We start from the raw sequence: 21,000 nt of genomic DNA, 5'->3' as shown, positions 1-21,000 counted from the left end.
TACAGACCTTTTTATTCTTCAATAGAATGGGGTATATTTTCTTATCTTTCTCACAAGGTTGTAAGGTCAAATGAGATAATGTGGCAGCACCATAAAATATATTTATTTTTGTAGCCACACAATCACAGGAAGATGGAAAATTAGCTTGGGGCACTATCAGTGAGAACTCCACAGATAATTCACTACTCAGCAACTATAAGGAAAAACAGTACTTTCTGTTAAAAGCAATAGAACAAAACACTAAACAGATTACTCTTTGCTCCGTGCTTTTTACAGTTTTCATTTCCTTGCCCTCACTACAGCCAGAGCATAGAAGGCGCACTGGCAGGAGCATGGGAGTTAGAAGATACAGGCTCAGGTCTCACTTCACCATTTATTCGCTTTAACTTTGGGAACTATGGGTAGTTTAGTGTGTTACATGAGATGGTTTATGTGAAAGCTCTAGGTAAACCATGAGGTGTTACTCATGTGAAGCACTGCACTGTGATCCCTATATTTGATAGTGTCTGAAAACTGCTTTACAACTGTATATTACCAACAGTAAACACGACAAGGGCTGATGGGTTGGAAGAACCACGACTGAACAACGTGGGATCACGACTAGACTCATCCATGTCCTAGCTCAATCACCTGTAAGGACTCTGTTTACTCCTCTGCAAAATGAGGACATTAAGCTCTAAGGTAACTTACAACCATCCATTGCTACAAATACAGGTCAATAGACCGACAACCTGAAAAATGGAGAGTCTGACATGATAAGTGGCTAGAATCAGGTTAGCAATTATTAAAGGCCTTATTTCCTTATTAATGTCCTTTTATCCAATAGTCCATCTAGATTTCTAGAAACCCAATGTTCCCAAGTCCACACTTAAATAAACCTGAGAAAGAATTTAAATACAGAATAGTTTACAGTTAAGAGGATCAAATTCTATTTTATTACCAACTTTTTTTTTCAGTGCCACAGACAAAAAGGCAATCAGTTTTTCACATTCGGTCCTGTGGTAAATCTCAGTAACAATGGCCTCTTCAAGAATTTTGGATCTTAAGAGTTTTTGCATGAAATCTCAAAAAAACTAACAGAAATGTAATTTCTAGCATCTATTTTCATACTTAGATCAGACTTGAGCTGTGATATAGAAGTCTCCAACTCTCCTTTTTTCTGTTGCTCCTGCGCCAGTAGTTCCTGTGTGGTCTGTATAGAGCTGCGTAGGGCAACGCAGTTTTGCTGTAAAATCTGCACCTGAAATGTGTAAGAAAAACTTTCTGTAAGGTAAAGATTTCTACCAAACTACCTTAGAGCACACGTGTAAGGCAGATTTCCCATCTTAACATCATTGGAGGAAGAAGGGGAGTTTCTATGTTAAAGATCTCAGCAGGGTGCAGTGTTTTACAGTGGGACCTTCCCACAGAACTTTCTGTGCACTCTCCAACACAACACGCACCAGTCACAAGTAACTGTTGAGCACTTGAAGAGTGGCCAGAGTGTGTGAGGAATTGAATTTTTTTAAATTTAAACTACTTTAAATTTAAAGAGCTGTATGTGGCTAGTAGCTACCATATTGGTAGCACAAGTTATAGCAATAAAGGATCATTTATAAATTCCTTAAGTAGGGGTGCCTAGGTGGCTCAGTTGGTTAAGTGTCTGCCTTTGGCTCAGGTTGTGATCCCAGGACGAGCCCTACATCGGGCCCCTTACTCAGATGGAGCCTGCTTCTCCCTCTCCCTCTGCCTGCTGCTCCTCTTTGTGTTCTCTCTCTGTCAAATAAATAAATAATATCTTTAAAAAACAAAACAAAAACATAAATTCCTTAAGTAGTATCTTTTTTATAATTTTATTATAAAGGACAGCCATTGGTTAAAATAAAGATTATGTAATCCAAACATAGGTATTAGAATTTGGAACTAATTACCTTGAATACTTAGAACTGAACTGTCTAAATTACATGTAGGTATTTCAAATAATAATACAGGCAAAAATTTAATAAATCTAGAGAAAATTAGCAAAACTTAAGACTTATAGGTAAAATATCAGCTTTCTCTTTTGGTTTCACTTCCTTGACATAAGGAGAGAAAGATCTACCTGTTTCCGTTCCACCTCCACTGTTGATTCCATTTCTTGTATTTTGAATAGCATGGCGGATGCAGATTTCTCAAGAGATTCCCTTAGGTGCTTCTCCTGAGACAGTTGTTTCCTTAGCTACAGAACAAGTTGCAGTTAGGCAAGACCAAGGGAACACCACAGCAGTTTGCCAAAGATCAAACTCAGCATGAAAAGTTTACCAGACATGCCATCTCACTCCCAAACATTCTTCATTCATTAATGACTACTCAGAAACAAGCTTGTGTTTCCCCCTGTGGGATAAACTACTAAGAAACGAAGAGTCAAATCTGTTGCCATTGTGTAAGTCTTTTTTCCAAAACTGTGGGTCAAGACACGTTAGTAAGTTGCAATCAGCACTTTAAAAAGGGGGAAAAAAAAATAAAGATCCTTTACGTCTCTGGCTAAGTTAATTCATGGACGGCACTGGAGGAGATAATGCTAAGTGAAATAAGTCAAGCAGAGAAAGACAATTATCATATGGTTTCTCTCATCTATGGAACATAAGAACTAGGAAGATCAGTAGGGGAAGAAAGGGATAAAGAAAGGGGGGGTGATTAGAAGGGGGTATGAAGCATGAGAGACTATGGACTATGAGAAACAAACTGGGGGCCTCAGAGGGGAGGGGGGTGGGGGAATGGGACAGGCTGGTGATGGGTAGTAAAGGAGGGCACGTATTGCATGGTGCACTGGGTGTTATACGCAACTAATGAATCATCGAACTTTACATCGGAAGCCGGGGATGTACTGTATGGTGACTAACATAATATAATAAAAAATATTATTAAAAAAAAAGAAAAAGGGAAAAATATCAGAGCACACAGCATGTAATAAGGGTAAGTAATACTTCATGAAATGTTTGTGTATGTTATTTATGTACGGTGTTCCAGTAAAAAAATGGATGTCTCACAATAGACTTGTCAAAAAGAAGGTTGAAAAACAGTAATATCACACCTTAGTATATATGTACTTTCTGTATTTTCTTTCATTTTTAACTTCTATTTTTCTTTGATTACTTCATCTCCCTATTTTTTAAAAAATATTTTTATCCCATAGGATTATAAACAAACCTTTGAAAGCTGTTCCAATTCTGTTTTGAAGGTCTAAAGAAATAATGAAGTAACTGTTAAGTAGTGGATGAAACTACCACTCAAGAATTGGGGTACACTAGGGGCGCCTGGGTGGCACAGCGGTTAAGCATCTGCCTTCGGCTCAGGGCGTGATCCCGGCGTTATGGGATCGAGCTCCGCATCAGGCTCTTTCGCTATGAGCCTGCTTCTTCCTCTCCTACTCCCCTGCTTGTGTTCCCTCTCTCGCTGGCTGTCTCTATCTCTGTCGAATAAATAAAATCTTTAAAAAAAAAAAATTTGGGTACACTAACCTTGTTTCTCTCAAGAAAGGACGATGAGTTACATAAAGATTTAAAAAAGAATCTCTTTTCCCATGAGGTAAAGAGATCCTTCCAAACTTAAATGGGAATTGCAGGATCCTATCCCTTTTATGCAGTGATGTTAACTTGAAAGAAATTGTTTTTAAGCCCCAGTGAAGATGACATAAGAGGACACCTTATAGCTCTTTTCCTTAATTGTACATACATATTTTACATGTGTTTTCTCTATGGATGATATATATTATATTTAAAAACTTTTTAAAAAGTTGAAAGACATGAAGTGTGTTGGCATGAAACTGTTACACGAAAGCCCATTTTGCAAATGTTCTATTTTTAATCATACCTCTAATAACAAACATTGAGGTTTTTCCAGTTTTTCACTATTCTAAATATTGTTCTGCTGAACATGCCTGTGAATAAATCTTTCTTTGCATTTCTATTTTCTTATGATAGATTCCTACAAGAGGAATCGCTAGGTTAAAGGTTTAATAACGTTTAGACTTTCGATAAATTTGGTATATAATCTTCCTTCCAATTTTAGCCTATCAGTAGTACTAGAATAAATCCCATCAGTACTATGTATTGTTGCTTTCTTAAATCTTTGCTAATCTAATAAATTAAAAACAACACATCTTGACAGCTTTTCATTTCTTTGGTTACTAATGAGATTAAACATTTTTCTAATATGGTTATTAGCTCTATATATTTTCTAAGCTATTATATATTTTTTGAATTGTTCATTGGCCACTGTTTTTGGGGGGTTTTTTTGTTTGTTTTTAGTCAATTTCAAGTTCTTTAAAAGGAAAGATTATTAACTATCTAGTTTTGCTAGGTTTTACTAGTTTTGTTTTTTGCCCTTTTTTTTTAGAATTTTTAATTCTTATAAAAAGTTCAATAGATTTGAACAAATAATTCAGTTCCTTCATTTCAAGTTTAGAAATTCCTTCCTCATCCTTTCTCATCATTATAAGTATTACAATTTTATTTAAGGATGAACCATAGTTTTTATTTTTGGCTGTATTAATAATCTAATACTATCTACAGTATCAGATTATAATTACTTTGTAATACAGAGTAGCTTACTATATTTTTCTAAGCTCTGGATCAAATTGTATAGTATAATGTCCTTGAGATACAATTTAAACCTTTATAGAGGAATCTTTGATAATTATACTACTGAGGTATTTATTTCTGAAGCATTATTAAAAGCAACCAGTTTTATGTTTATCAGAACCAGATTTTATATATATTTCCTACCTCTTAGGAAGATATATACCACATTTATTCTGTCTTTATACAGCCCCCTGATATGGGCTGAATTGTATTCCCCAAAAATATAATGTTGCAGCTCTAACCCCAGTAAAATACGACTGTATTTGGAGATAGGGCCTTTAAAGAGGTAATAAGCTATAAGGATGCTGTTAGGGTGGGTCCTAATCCAACCTGAATGATGTCCTTATAAGAGAAGGAAACTAGGACACGCAAATATACAAGGGATGTGCATGCACAAAGCAAAGACCACGTGAGGACCATGTGAAGGCAGCCATGCGCAGGTCAAGAAGAGAAGCCTCAGGAGAAAAAAATCTGCTGACATCTTGATCTTGGACTTCAAATCTCCAGAACTATAAGAAATTTCTGTTGTTTAAGCCACCCAGTCTGTGGCAATTTGTACTGAAGCCCTAGCAAACTAATACATCCTTTCTGCTTGAATACCAAAATGCATTTTGATTAGGACAGTCCTTCTACAGGTCCTTGACAGGGTTCAATAAAAAATTCAAGATTTTATCACAGCACTCAGAATTAAGACTTTCCAATGGTGCTGGAAAAACTGGACACACATATACACACACACACAAAGAATCTAGATACAGACCTCACATCATTAATTCACAATGTATCATTTATCTAAATGTAAAATGCCAAACTATAAGGCTTCTAAAAAAAACACAGGAGAAAAATCCTGGTGACCTTGGATTTGGTGATAACTTATAACACTGAAAGTACAATCCCTGAAAGAAAAAATTAATAAGTTGGACTTCATTAAAATTAAAAGCTTCTGCTCTGCAAAAGATAAGCTAAAGAATGGAGAAAAAAATTGCAAAACACGTATTCGATTAAGGACTAGTATCCAAAATATGCAAAGAACTCTTAAAACTCAACATAAGAAAACAAACAACCCATTACAAAATTAGCATAGTATCTAATAGACACCTCACCCAATGAGATATACAGATGGCAAATAAGCATATATAAAGATATTCAATATCATGTGTCATTAGGGAATTATAATTAAAACACTACACACATATTAGAATGGCAAAAATTCAAAACGCTGACAAGACAACAGGCTGATGAGAATGTGGAGCAACAGGAACTCATTCATTGTTGGTGTGAATGCAAAACGGTACAGCCATTTTTTAAGACAGGTTGGCAGTTACAAAGGTAAACAAAAGCTTACCAGATGATCCAGCAATTGTGCTCTAGGTATTTATCCAAATGAGTAGATAACATCTCCACACAAAAACCTGCATATGAATGTTTATAGCAGCTTTATTCGCAATTGCCAAAACTCAGAAGCAACCAAGATGTTCTTCAATAGATGAACGGATAAACTGTGGTACATCCATATGATGGAATATTGTTTAACAATAAAATGAGTTACCACACCATGACAAGGCTTGGAGGTATGTTAAATGCATATGCTAAGTGAAAGAAGCCAGTCCACAACAACCACAAGCTGAATCATTCCAACTATAACAAAACTACAGACACTGAAAAGATCAGTGGTTGCCAGGGGCTCAGGAAGAGAGGAGGGAAGGGATGGGTGTATGGAGCACAGAGCATTTTTAGGGCAGTGATACTGTTCTGTAAGATAATGTAATGAACAAAAGGTGAATCTTAATATAAACTGTGGACTTTAGCTAATAATGATTTATCAATTTATTTATGAACAATACTAGTTCATCAAATTTAACAAATGTACCATACTAATATAACAGGGGAACCTGGAGGAATGGGGAGAGCAGGTTTATGAGAACTGTTTTGTGTAATTTTTCTATAAATGTAAAACTCTAAAAAAGTAGTCTACTAAAATATCTAAAAAGTAAAAAAAAAACAAAACAAAACATGAAATGTAATACATTCTAACTATGAAAAATCATGCTTTTATCGGTAGTTACAGGCAAATAAAGTACATGAGAGAATTTTCCAGATAGCTATACTTAACAACTTATGCACTAAAAATCATAACTTAAAAAGTAATTTTGCATGAAAATTTTCTTTAAAAGTATATCTACTTCTTTGTTTTATATAATAGAGTATTTTAAATATAATTTGGATCCTTTTGATTCAGATGAACATCAATGATTATTCTGTCAGGGAATAGTGAGGTTTTTAGGCCAGGGTGTGTTGGATTACTAATTCTCCTGACTCTTTCACTGTTTTCAGCTGCCAATTTTTAGTCCAGCAACTTTTAGCAGCCACCTACTTCACAATTCCCAATCTGTTATCTACTAAAACTTAGGCTGAGATGGAGGTTTCAAGGTAAAATTAGATGAGCAGACTTATTAAAAGCTTTTTGTTTTAAACACAGCTTTAGTTTAAAAGGTCTTTGTATGAAGGTGTTCATTTTGCTCTAGCATCATAAACTTCGTGGTAACTAATTCCCTTCCTGGCTCGCAAAGTACTTTATTTCTGGTTGTATGGTCGTATTGAGGCAAAAGGAACTCTTAATGTCAAATAAGGGTAGCCACTTGCACTTGAATTTCACGTGGCATATTTTTAAAATCTTCCTACTCCACAGTAACATATTTTCTTCTTCAAAGTTTTTCATTCTTTCTACTTTCTTGACTTTCCCTCAGCAATTCCAACGCCCCCTCCACCCTCCAGAACCTTTTTTTATCTTACCTCCTGAATTTTCAGGTTCATTTTACGTTTTGTGGTCTTCAATTCCTCTTCAATAATGACTGCATTCTTCTAAAAGTACAAGGGGAAAAGGTTCTAAATAATCTGAAATGAAGAAAGAAACTGTCTATAGGCACATCAGATCAAATCTAGACTTTTTTCTGGCAACCAATAAATGCTAATCTGAATATGGTTATAAAAACTTATTTTGAGTCTGAAATAATTATTACAATGAGATATTTAAAAAGAAAGTTATTTTATTACTTTGATTAATGACTTCTATTATTTTCCCTTTTATTTTTTAAAAAGATTTATTTATTTTAATGAACTATTGGGACTTCATAAAGATAAAAAGCTCTTGCACAGCAATGAAAACAGTCAACAAAACCAAAAGACAACTGATGGAATGGGAGAGGGTGTTAGCAAATGTCTTATCAGATAAAGGGCTAGTATCGAAAATCTATAAAGAACTTACCAAACTCAACATGCAAAAATAAAATAATCCAGTCAAGAAATGGGCAGAAGATATGAACAGACATTTCTCCAAAGATGACATACAAATGGCCAGTAGACACACAAAAAGATGCTCACCATCACTGGGCATCAAGGAAATACAAATCAAAACCACAATGAGATACTACCTCACACCAGTCAGAAGGGCTAAAATTAACAAGTCAGGAAACGACAGATGTTGGCAAGGATGCAGAGAAAGGGGAACCCTCTTACACTGCTGGTGGGAATGCAAGCTGGTGCAGCCACTGTGGAAAACAACATGGAGGTTCCTCGAAAAGTTAAAAATGGAGCTACCCTGTGACTCAGCAATTGCACTACTAAGTATTTACCCAAAGCACACAAACATAGTGATCAAAGGGGCACCTGCACCCCAATGTTTATAGCAGTAATGTCCACAATAGCCAAACTATGGAAAGAGCCCAAATGTCCATTGACAGATTAAGGGATAAAGAAGATATGGTATAAATATACAATGGAATATTACTCAGCCATCAAAAGATTGAAATCTTGCCATTTGTAATGAAGTGGATGGAACTAGAGGGTATTATGCTAAGCTAAATAAGTCAATCAGAGAAAGACAATTATCATATGATTTCACTCATATGTGGAATTTAAGAAACAAAACAGATGAACATAGGGGAAGGGAAGGAAAAATAAGACAAAATCAGAGAGGGAGATAAACCATAAGAGACTCTTAGGAAACAAACTGAGGGTTGCTGGAGGGGAGGCGTGTAGGGGGTTGCGGTAACTGGGTGATGGACATTAAGGAAGGCACATGATATAATGAGCACCGGGTGTTATATACAACTGATGAATCACTGAACTCTACCTCTGAAACTAATAATACATTGTGTTAATTGAATTTATATTAAAAAAAAAAGATTTGAGAGAGAGAAAATGAATGTGCATGCGTGAGTTGGGGGAGGGGCAGAGGGAGAGAATCTTCAAGCAGACCCCCAGCTCAGCGTGGAGTCCAGGCAGGGCTCAGTCTCACAATCCATGAGATCATGACCTGAGCTCAAACCAAGAGACGGATGCTTAACTGACTGAGCCACCCAGGTACCCTGAAGACACTCACTTTGTATGTAAAATTCAAAAATGAGAGAAACTGGTAATTGATAGAACTTTTTCTTACAGAGTATATTCCTATTTTTTTCACTTTCTTCTTGTCTCAAATATTATCTGTGCTTAGGAGCTGAGGATCAAAAATACAGTTTTCACCATTTATTCTCTTTTATATCACTATTAACGGCACCATAAGCCAAGATGTAAAACCTCAGTCATCTTTGCCTTCTTACCTATACTCAGCTCTTGTCCAGTACCATATTCTAGCGTATCTTTCTTCATAAAACACTCCTCTTTCTTTTCAAAATGCCCCTGGAAGTCAGACCTAATAAGGCTTGTGCCTCAAATCATGCAATGGACTCCTAACTGGCTTCCCCAAACCCTACACTACTGCCAGATTAGTTTTCTTGTTTTCGCTATGTCACTTCCTTATCAAAAACTTATAATCACCTCACAGTATCAAGCCCAACTATCGATTATTCTTGATTTTGAAATCCTCTATAATGTGATCCCTAGCTAATTTCCAATTTATTTGCCCCCAAAAATCCTGTCATTCCTGTCACGCATCTAAGTTTATGCATTTCCTCTAACTGTACCAGTGGAAAGATCTAAGTTCAAACCTGGGTAAGGGAAAGAAAACGGGGAAGTGTGATCTTAGAGAAATGATTCTCTCTGGGGCCCAATGCTCTTATTACTAAAATGGGGACAATTTAGGTTTTCAAAAATTAAACAAAATAACATGTTGACCATCTACTATACTGCCTGGCCCATGGAGGGAGAACAAAATTGTCAGTTTATTACCCTACTCTATATTCTTTCCTACCTCTGTGTGTCCTCACCTCTCTACTTTGCCTTCTGAAAGTTCAGCTCATGTCTTAGCTCTTTCTTGAAGCCTACTCTAATCTACTCTAGATAGGGCATACCCACCCTCTCAAACCCACCTGAACACAAAACACATGTCAATATTCACTTATTGTCCTACACTGTCCTTTAACATTTCCTATGCCCTTATTTTTTCTCTATTTAGTTTTTCATGCTATTCCTTGTTCTCCCAGCTAGCACATAAGCTCTTGGAAGAGCAGAGACTCTACCTCACACCTTTGAATTCTCACTCTCATGCGTACAGGGTAAGGGCTCTATAAATACCACATTACTGATAGTACACAATAGTTAAGGTTATCAATGTAGGTAACTTTGAGATGTCAATCCTCACATCACATCACCAATTTTAAAGTCAATTTTGTGGGTCTGTTGCCTCCTCCCGTTAGCAGATAACAGTGAACCAGTATTTCAGAAATCTGGATTCAAACCTTTGTCTCTGAGGCAATCTCCAGCGTGGCAGTCAACCTTTGCACTTCCTCTTGTGCCTTGTCTTCTTCCTCTTTTACATCTCTTAGTTGCTGGCGCAAATTCATTACTTCAACATGCAACAGCTTCAGGTCCCTGGAATGCTCCTCCTGTATTGCATTCAGTCGATCTTTCAGAAAAGCTACCCAACAGCACAGGCGGGTCATGGAGCAGTTGAAAGGAGGTCAGGAAAGGAAAAGAATCATAAACTCATTAAGCACCCATACAGGACCTAATTTCTGATGATACTCCTCTCTGTACCTGTTTTCTGTGGATTCAAATCCTTTTCAGTTTGCAGATGAAAGATGTTCATCTTCAAGGACTGGATGAGGCTTTCCAGACGGCACATTCGATTTACCAGAAACTCACAGTTCTTCCACAGAATATCTGGTTTTCCTGAACAAATCATTTCGTTCTGGATAGGACTAATGATGTTCTGGCTCACAGGCTCTTCTAAACATTTTGGAGTTTCCAGTTGGCCTCTGGACAAAGATCCCAATTTAACAATATTATGTAATGCAATGTGTACTATGGTAATCCCAATCATCAGGTCAATGTAACACTTTTACCAAGAATAAAAATTAGATTCCTTAGTTAAGCATCTGTTAGCTTCCCCAAATTTAAATACAGAAAGCACAATTAGGTAAAGAGGATGAGACTAATGTCGGATGGATAAAGACCACTGACTTTATAACAGTTGTTTCTTTTAATTTGAATTTTTTGTAAACTTTTATGTGGTACATAAAACATGTTAAATGCTAAACCCAACATTACAAACTAAGAATTAAAGTTAGCACAGAGTCAATATATTCACATATTTTTAGAAAATTTTTTAAACAAGGTCATAATAAACATTTCTACTTTATTCTAACATACTCAGCATCTTTACAAATTTAATCTTTAGCTACTGAAGAACTATTCATTCTATGGATGCTATAATACCAACTATAATTTTAGGTTTTCATGAGAGACGCTAAGGAAATACATTGTAATCTTAAAGAAAATCACACCAGCAAATTTGATATTGGCTGCTTAAGCACCCATATTCCTCAGGCCATTAATAATCCAACTTTTAATGGCAATACCTTCTTTAGCCAAGGGGAAAAAAAGGTTTTTTTGTTTTGTTTTGTTTTGTTTTTGTGGTTTTTTTGAGTACCTCATTCTAAACTATGAAACTTTTTTAAAGACTTAAAACCTTTCTTTTAATTTACAATAAACCTGGGGAAAGAAAATGAAGACCATATAAATGGCATGAATCAAGTTTAGATGTTCACTTGAACTAATACCAAAGTCTATTTTTGATCTGAAAAATAAGAACAAAATTTTTTCTAATTATACAAACATTCCATGTTTGTTTTCAATCAAGTTTTGAAGGTGAACAGGATATCAAAGTTTGTGTACCTAATTAACACATTTTAAAATTTTTATTTTATTTGAATTCAATTAATTAACATATAGTGTATTATTAGTTTCAGAGGTATATTGCCTATAATGCCCAATGCTCATTACATCCTGTGCCCTCCTTAATGCCCATCACCCAATTACCCCAACCCCCCACCCACCTCCTCACTTTAAATAAATATCTATTCAGGGGAATAGTGGTAGTAGCTCTATTACAGAATGACAACTCTATCTCACAAATATTTTCTAACTAATGTTCAAATGGAAACTGTTTTTTCTCAATGATTTTATAAATACCTATATTTCATCTGCCAAACCATCTGCATTACGACTCCTAAGAATTCTTCAACCTACAAAGATCTAGTTCATTTTCTATTTGTTACCTTTTTTCACCAAAGTCCAACATTATTAGGTCATCCCTCAGAGAACTGGTCTGTTCCTCAACTATTCTCATCCTTTCCTGAAGTACCGTGAATGTTTCAGAAGCCGTAGCATTGATGTGGGTTGGAGAGAGGACCGGTCTGGACACTGTAGTTTCCATATGCACCTGAGATTAAAGTCACAATATTAGTATAGTAGGTTCTGTTATGGTTCAAAATTGTCACTGTCCCTTCTTGTGGGAGAATTACACATCCCCGTCCTGTTGAGGTCAGGAATAGCCACGTGTCTTGTTTTGGTCAATTTAATGTGGGTGGAAACCTTAAGAGCCAACTTGTCATTCATCATCTCCTTTGTCCTCTCCATGAGATGAGCAACAACCCAGATAGGGCTGGATTCGTGTGCCAAGATCCCAGAGTGAAGAAGACATGAAACAGAGTTATGACCCATCCATAACATCCAGTGTGAGTGGGAAATAAAGTTATGTTGTTAAAAGCCACTGAGATTGTTGGATAGTTTGTTATCGCATCATAATCTAGTCTATCCTATCTGCCACTATTAGACACATACTAGGACCTATGACTTGGCTAAGAGAATTAGTATTTCTTTCATTACTAGCCATCATCAATTTAATATATTCCAACCAAGCTTTCAGAAAAACATTCTATATTAGACTTCTGAGCACTGTTGTAATACACATTTACCAACTACATTGAAGCAGTGATTTTAAAAAATAATTTGCAACTTAACTTCATAGCCTAGCAAAGACTCTTCTATAGCTATTGACATAAAATTTCCAGACTTCTCTCCCAAAGCCGTGCAAGAGTACTTTTTGAAATATTAGTGACAGAATTAGCATAGAAGAAGCAGTCCCAACATATAGTTGAAACATGGACCCAAGGTTCAATGACAAGGTCATTGGGGAAAGAAACTTTAAGGACATTTTCCTGCAACTCCAACCTGTGTACACATTTCTATACTAACCAGACTGTAAACCTTAACCATTACTAGCAACAGTGCTCCTATGGAAACAGGTTCACAAAGATCCCACTTTGGATATTAGGAACACATTTTTTCTTCTCCCCTTGCTGTATAATCAGATACCTCTCTTCACCTCACCACCCAGGCAGTGGAAGTGGTGACTACTTCAGGTCCAAGTAACTGAAAGTAGTCTCCATCACTCAGGGCAAAAATTAAAGAAACGGGAAAACTGGTGGCAGGATTTAAGGGGGCAAGAAGCATGATGGGGGGCAGTGAAAAGACTGAGCTTCTTGCCAATATCAAGAACATTTCTTCATCTTGAAATAGCTCTCCAATCACCTTTTATCTCCCCCCAACAGGTCCCAGAGAATGGCCTAGTTGCTTTTTTTTTTTTTAACTTTACTGAGGAATAATTGTATATATTTAAGGTGTACAATGTGATGATTTGATATACACATACACTATAGAATGGTTACCAAGATCCAGATAATTAACACATTCATCACCCCACATAGATAAGGTAGTTAACTTTGTGTGTGTTTTGTGTGTGCCCATGTGCAGTAACAATGCTTAAGATCTACTCTCACAACTCTCAACTATACAACATATTACTAGATAACATATTATCTATGTACAGGCTGTACATTAGATCCTCAGAACTTATTTGAAAAGGTAACCTACAGAATGGTAGTAAATAATTGCATAGCACAGATCTGATAAGGGGTTAATGTCCAAAATATATAAAGAACTCATATAACTCAATAGCAAAAAAGCAAAGAAACTAATTTAAAAAAATAGGCAGAGGACCTGAACAGACATTTTCTCCAAAGACAACATACAGATGGCCAATATATAAATGAAAAGGTGCTCAACATCACTAATCTCCAGGGAAATGCAAATCAAGACCACAACTAGATATCACCTCACCTGTTAGGATAGCTATTCTCAAAAAGACAGATAGCAAATGTTGGTGAAGATGTGGAGAAAAGTGAACCTCATACACTGTTGGTGGGAATATAAAATGGCACAGCTATTATGGAAAATAATATCGAAGTTCCTCAAAAAATTAAAAATAGAACTTCATATGATCCAGCAATCCCACTCCTTTGTATATCCAAAGGAACCAAAGACAGGATCTCGAAGAGGTACCTGCTCAGTCATGTTCAGTGCAGCATTATTCACAATAGCCAAGATAGAGAAACAACCTAAATGTCCTTCAAGAGATGAATGTCCATTTGATGAATAGACAAATATATATAAAATATTATTCAACCATAAAAAGAAAGAAAACCCTGCCACTGACAACAATATTGATGAATCTAGAAGGCATTATGCTATGTGAAATGACTCAGACAGAACAAGAAAAATATTGTCTGATATCATTTATATGTGGAAATAAAAAAAAGGTTGATTTCATAGAAACAGAATAGAATGAGCTGAAGGGAGGGGGAAATGGAATGATATAGGTCAAAGGGTACAAATTTTCTTCTTACTCTTATTTTAGTGCTTCTGACCAGGATTTCTCTCTTTTAGTCTTTTCTATGAAACAGAAAGCATTTCTGACACATATAATCTGAATTTGTTAAAAGAGTTTCTGCTAATGATCAGCTCAAGGACCTGGAGGCAAAGAAACTATTATTAATTTCCTTCCACGCTTTCAAAATTTCCTAGAGAGAAAGACAAAGGTATATATAGACAGTAACAGAGTCTTTGGATATACAAAGATTTGAAGAAAGTTTCATCTGCGTTTCTGAAAAAAAGCCAGATTTGGAGACTCCTGCTCATGTTACCGTATGTACCAGGACAGTGTTCCTCAGGTAATAGAAGGAATAGCCTCCATGAAAGCAGGGTTAGGCTTGGGGGAACCACCAATAGTGTGGAGTGGGGAGAAAATGGAAGGGTAACACCGTAAAAACACCACATGGATTTACCCTCCATTCCATTTTCTATCACCTGCTGTGTTGTTACTGCCCACCTAGAAATAAACCAGGTTTGAAGTGGGGAGAAAATGTGAAGGGTTTAATAAGGTTTGGGGTAGACAGAGTTGGCTCCTTTGTTCTCTCTATAAAAGCTGAAAAGTTCAATGTCCCCAGCCTCCCTTGCAGCTGGCACAGGCATGTGACACATTCTGGCCAATGAGACTTTAGGCAAAAAGTTTGCAAGGAGATTCTGGTAAGTCTTTTGTTTTTCTGATAGAAAAACTGAAATGATGGCACCGGTCCTTTATTTCCCCATATGAGGCCCAGCGCTCTGAGAGCTCTTTCAGTCAGCCATTAAATGCCTCACTTTTAGATACAAAGAGCCAGGGATCACCAGCATCTGAGAAAAACGAGGAAAAGGCCAGAGAAGTTCAGATTAACCTTTTTTTTTTTATTTTGGCAAAACTAATAACATCCAATCTCTGCTTATTTGAGAAAAATAAACTTTTGCCTTTTGTGTTAGTCATGTTTTTCTGGTGTTTGCAACAAAAATATTCATGAAACACAGTAGCCCCAGGCAATAGTTGGTGGAGAAACAAGTAGAAGGAAGTGGTAAAAGAAAGGACAAACACTGCCAGAGGTGCGAAAGAGGACAATTTCCCTGGCAACTTGTAAGGCTGAGGTAGCTGATTATAATATTAATTTATATCAAAAACCAAGCATAAAATACTAATTTATATCAAAAACCAAGCATAAAATACTAATACAAACATTAGTCCATTTTAGGGAAAAAAAATACAGGAAATGGAATACAAATTTTCCACATATTTTGAATGGAATACAGATTCCCATCTAAAATTTTTTCCTGTAATTGTTGAAATGTCACAGTTTTGCTACTATTTCCCTAAGGTATCTATGATATGTATAAAATGTTCACATTTACAGTATGTGTGCACTTTTGGCCATAAAAACAAAATTTAAAACCAAATTAAATTCTTTTTCTTAAAAAAAAATGAAGTCTATATATATTTGAGTAAGAATTTGATTCTCATCATCATTCACGCCCACCTGAACCTGAGCTACACTGGAGCCATTCAGGCTCCTGGAAAGAATACTTGAACAAAAAGAAGGAACAAACTTGGCCCCCAGCCTCTAAGGGGGAGGAGATTTATAGAAAATTCACCCTAAGGAAGGGAAGAGTGAGGTGCTTGGGACAGACTGATGGTGGGCAGGGGATAAATCTTCTAAGTGAACATGGCGGTGCTCTCGAAATATCCTTAGTGAATCACTGGTGAACACGTGCAAGTCATCCAAGAAGTTGACTGGAAAACTAAAAAAACCAATCTACCCTTTGGCGGTTAAAAACAGGTCCCAGGATTGACTGAAAACCATCCCGCCACAAATCTCCACTGCAATGGGCAGAAAAAAATGTCAAGGTCAGGAGAGCATGAGGAAGCAAGGAAGGGAGCAATAGTAGATGACTAACAAGAGCAAGACAGCCTTAATATCCACCAGGGAGATTCCCGGGATATCTGGGAGCCTGGTAAAGGAAGAGTGAGGTAACTACCTGGGATCCAGGAAATCTGTTGAGTCAGGAGAGATTCTCATTTTCACTGCAGTGACTCATACCCCTGCCTGTCCTCCCTCATCTGGCAGGCCCCACAGAGTCCACCGGCCACTTGGCAGATCCTCAGAAGCCATAGCTCAAAAGCTCGCAGTCTAAGAAGTACAATCCTGCAAGAAGAGAATCTAGCTCTAATTGCTAATATTGCAGCAAAGAGACTATGGCTTGACTTATGCGTGCTTTGCTGTTTTTGAAAAGGTGCAAATATCACTGAATATAGTCTTGAACTCAAGGCGTGATGCTTGATTGTAACAATAATAAAAATACTAAGATATAAACTTTTAGTTTTAAAAAAGTGCATTGATAGCTACTTTCATAAATGTATCATTATCAAATTAATACAATTCTGTCTCTGTATTTAGGGAGAGTATTTCTATGGAGCTCCTAAGTAGGTTACCTCATTGTAAGGACGGCATGAATAAGACCAATGTCTGAAGTAATATACTAGTAAAAGCCAGGTGACTTTGAAAAGTCCAGAAAGAGTAAACAGGGAGTACAAAGATCCTTACAAACAGTAAGGAGGTCAGTCTGGCTGGAGAGGAGTAAGTTAAGGGTAGAACTATAGAAGGTGAGGTCCGAGAGTAATAAAGGGACCATAAAGTTTTGGCTTTTACTCTCAGTGACTCTCAGAGCCACTGGATGGTGTAGAGAGGAGTGCTGCGATGTAACTTACCTTTTAACTGGATCACTCTGGATACCCTCCCACGAGGGTAGGACAACAACCACAGAGGTAGAAAGACCAGTTGGGAAGCTGCTAAGATAATCCAGGCAGGAGGTGCCACTGGCTAGGATGGGGTGATAGCAGCAGAATAATAAGAAGTGGTCACAGTCCAGACATGTTTTAAAGATTGGTTTTGCTGATAGATTAGATATGAAATATGAGAGCAAGGAAACAACTGGAAGGATGGTGTTGCCATTAATTGAGACAATGGAAGCCCATCAGAAGAATTCGTTTTAGTGCAAAGACTGAGTTGTTTTGGAAATGTTAAATTTAAAACAGGTAAGATGACCAATACAAGACTGAACTTGTTAATTCGGAGTTCAGGGAAGAAGTGTGAGCTGGCGATATAAATTTTGGAATTGTCAACATACATGCCACTTGCAAAGCCACAAGACTGGCTAACAGAGAACAGAAAGGATTCAGGGACCTAGTCCTGGGTGCTCCACCATTAACAAGTCGGGGACATGAGGAGTGTGTGGGTGTTCAAGGTAGACTGAGTTCTCCGACGTACGGTCAGATTCATCTCTCCCTGTCTTCAGAGCTTAGCACAGTGCATGGGGCACTGTGGCTGGCAAACAAACGGAAAACTCAACAAAAAAATAACGAACATCTATTCTGTTCTAGCACACGTGCCAGGTACTGGGAAAACTTCAATGAACGAATGCCAATTGCTGACACCTGCATTCTAATAAGCAGATCGGGGAATATAACTCATGATAAAAATTAAAAAAAAAAAAACACACGTCGAAGTGGCTTTCCTAAGAATCTATCATCTCCAACCTAACATATAAAGAAAAGGTATTGGGGCTTATCTGAAGGCCCTCCCTGGTGGCTATCCTCCGTCCCTCAGCTGGAGCCAGTCCAGTGCAAACTTAGCTCCTAAACGGTTTTCACCTGCGTCCAGCGCAGAAGCGCCATAAACCAGGGTCCTGAGGTCCGGAGGGCGATAGACTAAACTCTGCCAAGAGAATGAGAGGGCGGCAGGAAGAAGGGACGGTGGTCTTGGCTGAGCCGCCAACTCTCTCCCGCAGGCCCGGGACCCCTTCCACGGCCGGTAGACTCACCTCACAGTCCATCTGTCCGCCAGTAGCTCTGTTCCGCAGCAGGAAGGCCGGTTTCCATGGAACTAACACAGCGCTTTAAATCAACCCGCTCCGGCGCGGTAGCTCCTGTACGCAGGCGCATCCGTGGCAGCGCATGCCGGGAATTGCAGTTTTCCCGGCCCAGGAGGGCCCTCCGCCCGGGGCGGCACCCAGGCCGGAATCCGGCGGCGCGCACGGAACGCTCAGCCCCGTGACCCGGATGACGACAGGGCTCCATTGTGCTCATGTGCGGGGCGTGGCGGGATATGTAGTTTCCTCCCACTCACCTCCCGGATTGTCCTGGCGGCTTTGCAGTTACTGGTCTCACCTGGGTAAACGTGAGGCGTTTGGGTAATTTGGCAAACGTACCCGCAACAGGAGAGAGTCCATGATTAGAAAATGTCTTTAGTTTTAGGAGGACTAAAGTGTCAGGTAACTTCTGAACGATAGGAAAATAAAAGATTTCATTAATGAGCATGAGAAATGGTAAAAGTACAAAGTTCAAACTTTCTTTTCTTTGAAGGAAAAGCCAAGAGCCTCTTCATCGTCAGCGGTGATGGCCAGACGGAGAGTAAAACACACGTTTTCTGCTCTCTTTTCTTTTGTCTCATCATTATAATATATTTCTTGCCTTCTCTACAGGGAAGTGAATAGGTATTTCTAAATATGACTGTAAATAATTAAGAAACAAGAAAGCATTGGAAATAATACTGCAGCCGTTTCAGAGTTGTTTTGCTCTGAGGGTGGGAATTCACAGTGAAAAGACAAAACGGCTTTGCATTTAGGTAGCTGAAGAGAACACCTGTTACCACCCTCAGGGCAATTAATGCATTTCTCTCCTTTCCTTGGGGGCGCAGCTGAGAATAACTTTAGCCCTCAGATGAATGCAGTCAGATTCCAGATGAGTCTTCATTTGCTCAGCAAGTGACTGACTGAAATGATCTGGCTGTTCTGATTCTTCTGAGAGCCAATCCTCCACATAAGATAGAGTGTCTATCAAACCACAGCTGTAAGACGTATTCATTAAACTGTGAGCCCATCTGGTGAAAGAGAAATGAGTGCTGCATACATTATGCAGGTGAAGGGACCAAATAAAGCTTTTAATAGGAAAAGTGGAAGAGTACTTTAGAGCGTCAACACAAAGAGTCAATTATTCTCTCAGTATGTACATTTTCTCTTTCAATGATCTCTGATTTATCTGTGGGGATGAGGGATATGTGTATGCACTCCACAGATATCCACACACTTCAATGTAATGAGCATTTCACCTTCCTGAATTTCCATATTAAGCAGCAGTCAGGGAGCCAAATTGATTAAATTTACTGTTTTTCATTTCCTTTCCTCTTTCCACCATCTGGCAAACCATAGAAGAACTTAAGCGATTACAAAGTTAGAAAAAAAAGAATCTGGGGGCGCCTGGGTGGCACAGCGGTTAAGCGTCTGCCTTCGGCTCAGGGCGTGATCCCAGCGTNAAAAAAAAAAAAGAAAAGAAAAGAAAAAAAGAATCTGAATTCTTCAATAAACTAATTCATCTACCAGAGAAGAAGTTCTGGATACCTGAGAACTCATTACGTAGAAGGTCTGTTTTTATTCTTTTAAGTGCCTAAATATATTGATTTTTTTTTCTGATTTCACCCTTGATTTTCAATTGATAAATGGTTTTTATACTCTTTGACCCATTGATAAAACAGAGTCTTTTCAGTCATGGAAATATCGAGATTCCATGAGACCATCTCCTCTCTACGATACCGCGGTAGACTTCTAATTTGTTTTCTGATTACCCTTCCCAATGCAACCATCACACAGCTACTAAAATGATCTTAAAAAGTACAGATGACCCTTCAACAACACAGTGGTTAAAGGCACTGACACTTCATACATTCAAAAATTCATGTATAACTTTGACACCCCAGAAACTTTAATAGTCTACTATTGAAGCCTTACTGATAATGTAGAGTTAACTAACACATATTTTCTGTTTTTACAGTAAAGTATGCTAGAGAAAAAATGTTAAGAAAATCATAAGGAAGAGAAAATACATTTACAGTACTATATTTATAAAAAAATACACCTATAAGTGGTCTTATGCAGTTCAAACCCATGTTGCTCAAAAGCCAACTGTAAATCCAATTATTTCAGTCTCTTGCTTAAAAACATTTAATAGTTCTCCCTTTGAACTAGTAGTTTTCACTGAACAGAATGAACCGGAACTGCTTATGACTTCAGCTTAATCCACCAGCCACATCTTCACCTAGTAGCCCAAAAGAACCTTGAGTTCAAGCCTACCGGCATGTCTCTGTGCCTGCAGGCTCTGCATCCTCTGCCAGGCATGCCCTTTCTCTTGTCTGTCCGGTGAACCCAACAGAAATTTCACCTCTTCAGTGATGCCATTCTATTCCCTCCCAAAGTACTTATTGCACTGCATTATAATTGTCAGCGTGTCTTATTTCCCCTTAATTAGGCTGTAAATAACTTGAAGACAGGAGTTTTGTTCTTATTTGGAGCTTATTATTTCAACACCAAGCACAGTGCCTGGCACACAATAGAGGCTTGGTAAGTCCTCCTTGTTAAGTGAGTG

At 37.8% G+C, this 21,000-nt stretch overlaps 1 protein-coding gene across 5 annotated transcripts in view; it reads right to left on the bottom strand.

The window, feature by feature from the left end:
- CCDC150 (coiled-coil domain containing 150) overlaps positions 1-18,593 on the bottom strand; it is a 75,085-nt gene extending 56,492 nt beyond the window's left edge. For 4 of the 5 annotated variants that reach the window (XM_011225957.3, XM_034654886.1, XM_019800494.2 and 1 more), the window contains exons 1-7: positions 18,405-18,593; positions 12,101-12,264; positions 10,578-10,798; positions 10,280-10,458; positions 7,395-7,463; positions 2,081-2,197; positions 1,111-1,240 (exon numbers count right to left, since the gene is read on the bottom strand). In XM_011225957.3, coding sequence (XP_011224259.1) covers positions 1,111-1,240; positions 2,081-2,197; positions 7,395-7,463; positions 10,280-10,458; positions 10,578-10,798; positions 12,101-12,264; positions 18,405-18,416 — 892 coding nt within the window. In that variant the 5' untranslated portion in view covers positions 18,417-18,593. Of the gene's footprint in view, positions 1-1,110; positions 1,241-2,080; positions 2,198-5,946; positions 6,008-7,394; positions 7,464-10,279; positions 10,459-10,577; positions 10,799-12,100; positions 12,265-18,404 lie in introns of those variants that run through there. The other variant, XM_034654888.1, reaches the window with a different exon arrangement.
- Between the last annotated feature and the right edge of the window lie 2,407 nt (positions 18,594-21,000).

The sequence above is a fragment of the Ailuropoda melanoleuca genome, chromosome 2, assembly GCF_002007445.2.
Source record: "Ailuropoda melanoleuca isolate Jingjing chromosome 2, ASM200744v2, whole genome shotgun sequence".
Lineage (NCBI taxonomy): Eukaryota > Metazoa > Chordata > Mammalia > Carnivora > Ursidae > Ailuropoda > Ailuropoda melanoleuca.
Note: the sequence above shows the minus strand (reverse complement) of the source record. Positions and strands in the feature narration are given on the sequence as shown.